This window comes from Osmerus mordax, chromosome 3 (genome assembly GCF_038355195.1).
Source record: "Osmerus mordax isolate fOsmMor3 chromosome 3, fOsmMor3.pri, whole genome shotgun sequence".
Lineage (NCBI taxonomy): Eukaryota > Metazoa > Chordata > Actinopteri > Osmeriformes > Osmeridae > Osmerus > Osmerus mordax.
This window is the reverse complement of record NC_090052.1, coordinates 15,140,947-15,147,247: the sequence shown is the minus strand read 5'-3', so window position 1 is coordinate 15,147,247 and position 6,301 is coordinate 15,140,947. Positions and strand designations below refer to the sequence as shown.

At 48.0% G+C, this 6,301-nt stretch overlaps 1 protein-coding gene across 1 annotated transcript; it reads right to left on the bottom strand.

Annotated features, from left to right (window-relative positions):
• Positions 1 to 652: 652 nt before the first annotated feature.
• Positions 653 to 5,733, bottom strand: proza (protein Z, vitamin K-dependent plasma glycoprotein a). The gene is made up of 9 exons (XM_067233708.1): positions 5,616 to 5,733; positions 4,763 to 4,922; positions 3,899 to 4,050; positions 3,616 to 3,640; positions 3,379 to 3,492; positions 3,114 to 3,248; positions 2,883 to 2,995; positions 2,479 to 2,596; positions 653 to 1,968 (listed from the first exon to the last, which is right to left on the bottom strand). Exons 2-9 carry the CDS (start codon positions 4,839 to 4,841, stop codon positions 1,433 to 1,435), a joined length of 1,272 nt encoding a protein of 423 aa, XP_067089809.1. The 5' UTR covers positions 4,842 to 4,922; positions 5,616 to 5,733; the 3' UTR covers positions 653 to 1,432.
• Between the last annotated feature and the right edge of the window lie 568 nt (positions 5,734 to 6,301).

Here is a 6,301-nt window from a genome sequence, read left to right as displayed (position 1 = left end):
AAGCTGGCCCCCGAAAGGCCTCGGTCGCCCGGGGGGCTGGGAGATGAGAGAGGAAGCTAAGGGTTGTGAGAAAATGTTGGCAAGCAACGCAGGAGAATGTGATACAGAGGGCAGCCTAATTTCACACAAAGTGGATGAAGATTCTACAGGAGAACCAGGAATGCGACCTCAACTGGTAATACGATGTTTGCGTTGAGCCCCAATGGGTTATTATTTTACCGATGCCAACATGACACCTATTCCTCACACACTAATAATAACACTGACATCAGCCATGGTGTTACATTTTATTAGGACATTCTCAGAAGGGCGAAGAACAGGAATGATAAAACAGTTTTGTGGCCCCACCACTGCAGTGTCCTGTGAAGAACAACACAGTTTAGGTACAACAGCAACATAAATGCACACTGCATAATTTACTGTTCCTAGTTGCAGTCTACTAAGTGCTATATTTGGCAGGAGCCTAGAAGGGTACAACGCTGCTCATATGAATAATCTGTTGGTGAGAGGGAGCCACCTTCTGGACAAGTAGAGAACTACAACAAAAAATACTGTTTTCCAACATGTTATAAATGGCAGTCTTGCCTACAGTTAATAAGATAAACCTTCATCCGTATGTTCATTCGAAATAACATACAACGATTTAGACAGTATTCAATAAGAAAAAAAACAACAACTAAACAGACCTGAAAGTACATAAAACAATGCATGATATAGCCCTGTGACATCCTGTCGTAAATAATTTTGAAATAATTCCAAGTCTCGAAGTGAAGAAAAATTCTATTTTATATAGACAATTTTCTTCCTATTATTTGTGTCAATTTTGCTATTGGTACATTACAGTTGGTCACAGAAACATTATGCACCCTCTCATTATTGGTCCCTTGTCCTGGGGTTTCAGATTACAGGTGTTTTCTTTTTTAATAAAACGACAATTCTCCCAATTTACGGCTAGTGGTACTGGCCCTGAATTCTACAGCTGTAGACAAGTGTGTGGGCGCAGGGTCTTAAACGTGCAACTTGATTTATAGCTGGGGGCCTCTGTCTTGTAAAAGTGGAAGCATATCTACAAGCAATCTTTTCCCGCATTCCTCAGCCCCCAATATCCAGATCTTTACACTTTGGGCTTAATATCTTCTGCCGGTTTGTAGTATTAATAATAATCAGTCAACAGCTTAACATATGGTTTCCAGTTATATAGAATATACAAAAAATATGGATGAGAGTTTCATTTTAAATCAGATAAACCATCTCCATCATTTCAACAATGTGATGTCAAATTCTACGTCAATCCCTCCCCATGCACCTCGATCTCTTCTTCTCTCACAGTTCCTCGTCCGTTCCCCGGTATCAGTAATCCCCCCATTAAAACACCTCTCCACCTCCCTCCACCCTGCCACCCTCACCAGATCACACCTCTTTAACTCTCTCCTCAGCGTGAGTCCATGAGGGACTGCAGCCAGGGCAGGTAGCGGGACACCCTCTGGTAAAGGTAGCCCTCAGCGCAGTGACCCCCTGGTGGCCGGCTGACCACCCCGGTCAGGAAGAACACCTCCCTGTGGAGGGTGAGCAGGGCACTGCCAGACCCCATCTTGCAGTCTGCCTGGACCCTGGGGGCGGTGCAGCCCATCTTGTTGGTGACCAGCTGCCCATGCCTCTCCACGCACGCCAGCAGGGGCTCGTAAGCCAGCTGGTTGACGGTGAGCGGACCCTCAAACTCCTGGCTTTCCTTGGGCTCCTGCCAGCCGGTGACCACGGCAGGCAGCGTGCCGCTCATCAGGACGCTGTCGGCGAAGTCGCGCTCGGGCAGACAGGCGGCGACCACGGTCTTCTTGAAGACGATGCGGTCGCGGAGCTCCACCACGGCCAGGTCGTTGTCGGGGCGACCTTCGCTGTAGCGAGGGTGAATGTGGGTGACCTTTACGTATAGGGTCTGCTCGCCGTCTTCGTAGGCCGCCCCACGCTTGCCTAGGAGGGGGGGAACACACGGAGGTGCCAGGGGTTAGGAGGGACGAGCACACGCAAGCACACACACTCACAGAGAAGTGCCAGGGGTTAGGACGGACGGACACGCGCAAGCACACACACTCAAACACGTCTTTGATGCACATACACAGGTGGACAAACACAGGTCAGGGTTTCCCGCAGCACTTTGCAGCCAAGGCGGCCGCCTAAGCAACGCACGTCTGCCGCCTTAACTAACGTTTTTTATAGATTTTTTTATAGCGATATCTGCCGTGTTACTCTATCCTGTTTTCTCCCTTTCATTCTAAACCGTGACCAACACCAATCTCCCTTCTCTGCCGAACGCATTAGTCTATCGCATTAGTCTATCGCACAAACTACCCCCCCCCCCCTCCCCGGTCTGACGGCAAACCCCTCCCTACCACCTTAACTAACACATTTTCTGCGGGAAACCCTGCAGGTCAAGGACAAACTCACACACACACACACACCACCTTGGCTTTAAGTACTCACCCACTGCCACCTGGAAGGAGTTGTACTTGCTGGCACAATGGGCAGTGGTCAGAACCAGGTTCTCCTTCAGGATCACCCCACTACAGAACCCACTGGACTCTGCACTCTTCAAGATGGCCTGCACACCCACACACACAGAGAAAATCCCGTCAAAAATTTAGTAGTAGAAAAACCAAGAATGTGTTGTGCCTCCAAACAGTAGTTTCTTTCAGTATTTTTTCTGAAGTTGATGCCTGTAAAAGCAAAACAAACATTTCTGTACCTGTCAGTGTAGTTTAGTTTGGGGGAGATACTGAACTGTAACTGTATGTGTGTTAGAGAGAAAAGAACAAGGAGGATCCAGTGAAAAGGTTTTCGGTGTGTGCGTGAGTATCTGTGTGTGTGCTCTTGGTACATGACATTACCTGCCAGGCACACTCCCCAGAACTGCAGCTGAATCCCTCATAGTTTCTGCGGATGTTGGCTGCTTGCCTGCTCTCCCAATGGCTCAGACTAACCTTACCGCAGGGGAATGACACTGAGGGAGAAAGGGGGGGGGGGGAGAGAGAGAGAATGAGTGCGAGGGAGGGAGAGGTATAGATGGAAAGAGGAGAGAGATGGAGAGAAAGGAGAAAGAGAAAGCACAGGAGCGGTACCTGCAGGAAGACACTTATCCTTGTTCTTGTCGTCCAGCTTCCAGCCCCGGGCACAGGAGCACTCATAGGACACGTAGCCAGGTTTACAGAACTGGCTGCAGCCCTTGGTCTTATCCAGCACACACACAGTCATATCTGGGGATTACAGGCTTTGGTCAGAACTACAAGCCATCATCTGTCTAACAAAAGCCCAGATCATCGTGGTGGAAGAGTTTGGTTATCATCGAAGTCCAGTTCCATATTCCAGGTGTTGTTGTCGGGGTACCTTTCTCGCAGTGGGTCCCAGAGAAGCCACTCTTGCAGACGCAGTCGTAGCCCCCCACGCTGTCAGAGCACATGGCCCCATTCTTACAGGGCTTAGGAGCACATTGGTCCCCATCTGGAGACACACACCACACACACACACACACATAGGTGTAATATAGAGCCTCAGACCATCAGATACACAACTATGAAGTACGATGACAGAACTGGAAAGAAAATATACATGCACTCTACTCACCTATATAAACTGCCCAGAAGATATCCTGAAAGACAGAAGCAGTGTCAGTGATCATTTTAGTATAGTGAGTGAGTGAGTGACTGACTGAGTGAATGAGTGACTGAGTGAGTGAGAGAGTGGGTGAGTGAGAGAGAGAGTGTGTGGGTGGGTGAGTGAGTGAGTGCAACTGGTTGGTTGACTGAGAGCGAATGTCACTGTAGTGGTGTTTGTCTGAGTGCATTTTCTAGGGTGTTAGTCTTTGTGCGTGTGTGTTCCAGTCATCTGTGTGTGTGTGTGTTCTCACCGTGCGATAGGAGTCCTGGAAGATCTCGCGGGCTTCCTCGTAGTTGCACACCTTCTGCAGACACTCACGCTCCATGCTGGGGGGGAGGGTCTCCCCGGTGGCACGCTTCGGCCTGGAAATGACAGAGCTGGCCTTCTGCTTGTCCAGGAACACTGGTGAGAGAGAGGGGGGGGAGAGAGAGAGAGAGAGGGGGGGGGGGGGAGAGAGTCAAAAGTATGGAGGGGTGGGGAGGGAGGGAGGGAGAGAGGGAGAGGGAGACAGAGAGAGAGAGTCAAAAGTATGGAGAGGGGTGGGGGGGAGTGAGAGAGGAAGTGGGGGAGACAAAGAGGAGAGAGAAGAAAGGGAGAAGGGAATCAACTGAGAGTAAACTGTTTAATCACTAGGAAAGTACTTCAGTGGTTTGTGGCTCCAAATCAAATAGACCTGCTATGAGATAATGTCGTAATAGCTCATTATTCATTGGTTATGTTGATTTTGTGAAATACTTCCTATTACTCATTACCATTGCCCCGTGTGGAGAAAGAACATAGAAAAACAGAGCTAACAGAAGTAACCAAACTTCACACATCACCGTTGACCTCCATCCCCTCCCCTGCCAAAATAGTATCTCTCGAAGTATCTCTTGTGTAAAAATTGCTCCTCTGCCCATTTATCTCTTTTCCCTCTTCATATCTTGTTTTTCTTTTTGCTCTTTTCATTCTTTGGCTCTCATCAAAACAACACAACTGGATATGTTCCTCCCCACTCCTCCAACCACACAAACTGATCTCTGTTTATTCGACCCTCCAGGTCTTCTAGGCATTGGGATTTCTCGGCCCCTGTCCAAACAAGCAGCCCTGCCCCATCCATCCAGCCAGACCTTACCTGTCTTGGTGTGCTGACTAGCAGCTGCCAGGCCCAGCAGCAGGCAGAGCTGGGTGGTGTAGGTGGCCTGGGAGACCATGATGGCACGGGAGTGCTGTCTGTTTCTCACACACGCTGGACTGATACTGACAGCTCAACTCCACCAGGGATCAGTTTCCACCTGAAAAGAATAGGTTGAAAGAGGGAGGCGTCAATCTCCTCACCATCATCATGTTCTGAAGCCTTGGCAAGGAAGGAAGCCTAATTGCCCTCGTCTTCTCAGGATGGGCCCAAGGGTCATGTGAGTTATTACTAAGAGCATCCCTGAAAGCTTGAAGTGCTATCGGCGTACTTATTTCCAGTGACGATGCACTTTTCTAGGCTATGTAGGCTACAATGCTGCCATCAAGTGGTAGACTAAGCAACTTCTCCTGAAATTTGCATTTGTAAACAACAATGACCGACGTTGAACAACTAAATCGACGTAATTGTATCAGTCATACAACAAACAACACATAGCCTAAATACAAACAAATAGATCAGGAACACACTGACTAACACAATTATAGGCCAATCTTGCATCGCCCTTTCTTCTACTCATCCAAGATGATGCTGTCAACAGCAGGCCTACGTCATTTTGCTCGGTTTAATGAATCCTAAATTTGACAAACAGCAGTATTAAAGCAGTGCAATATGGATTTGAAGGCTGCTTATTCATGTCAATCACGTTGATTAGTAGTTTATAGTGTATACTGCGTATCGTTATATACGAGCCCTATAGGCTTCCCAAAGGAACAATCACCATCACGGGAGATGAGTTTCAGGGCGCGGCGGGTTAAAATGCCTTGATCAGTACAAAATTGACGGTACTTACTGTTCTTTAACAGGCGCCAAGACGGTAGAAAACAGCAGTATGAAGCCAGATAGGTCAGTTCTGATACGCAGCTCAAAGTACCAGCATCGGCGCCGGATGTCAAATTGTCAAATTTAAGTCTGCATCACATTTGTTGCTTTGTAAGCCCGCACTGTAGTATCCCACTTCAACCACGAGAGTGCGCTTTCAGACAGTTCATTTGGTCAAACATCTGGCTTTACGTAGTGTTGGATTAGGCACCTTTTTATAGCATTCTAAACGTGCGTGCTTTTGTAACAGGGCTTGTTTTGTACAGTTGACACGGCTTAATAAAGTTGGCAAGGGCCTTATCTTCCCTCCAGGCATTTATAATAAGAATTCTGAGAGTTTATAGACTTCCACAGGTCAGCCTATAGGCCTACTGGAGGCGGCCCCATGTGCGTATTAGATTATAGATGTTTTTACCACTGTTACAGTGAAACAATGGCCAAAACCACTTCAGCCTCCTACAATCTGCCTCAAGTCCCAAACCCTGCATTTCCCATTTATGTTCCAACCACGTCACAAACGTGACGGCTTCTGTCCACTCAGCCAATGATAATTCCATTAGTCTCCGATGTGTGATCGGAATCAGAAAAGCCATCTCCCTCCCTGATCTCAGGCGACAGACGAGATGGAAACCCGTCGACTTGGATCAATACGAAGAG

Excerpts from the sequence above, each read along its gene's own strand:
- proza (XM_067233708.1), bottom strand. The coding sequence starts at position 4,841 with ATGGTCTCCCAGGCCACCTACACCACCCAGCTCTGCCTGCTGCTGGGC. Across the intron at positions 3,249-3,378 it reads TGGGACCCACTGCGAGAAAG|ATATGACTGTGTGTGTGCTG; the intron begins GTACCCCGACAA and ends TGTAATCCCCAG. Across the intron at positions 2,996-3,113 it reads GGATAAGTGTCTTCCTGCAG|TGTCATTCCCCTGCGGTAAG; the intron begins GTACCGCTCCTG and ends TTTCTCCCTCAG.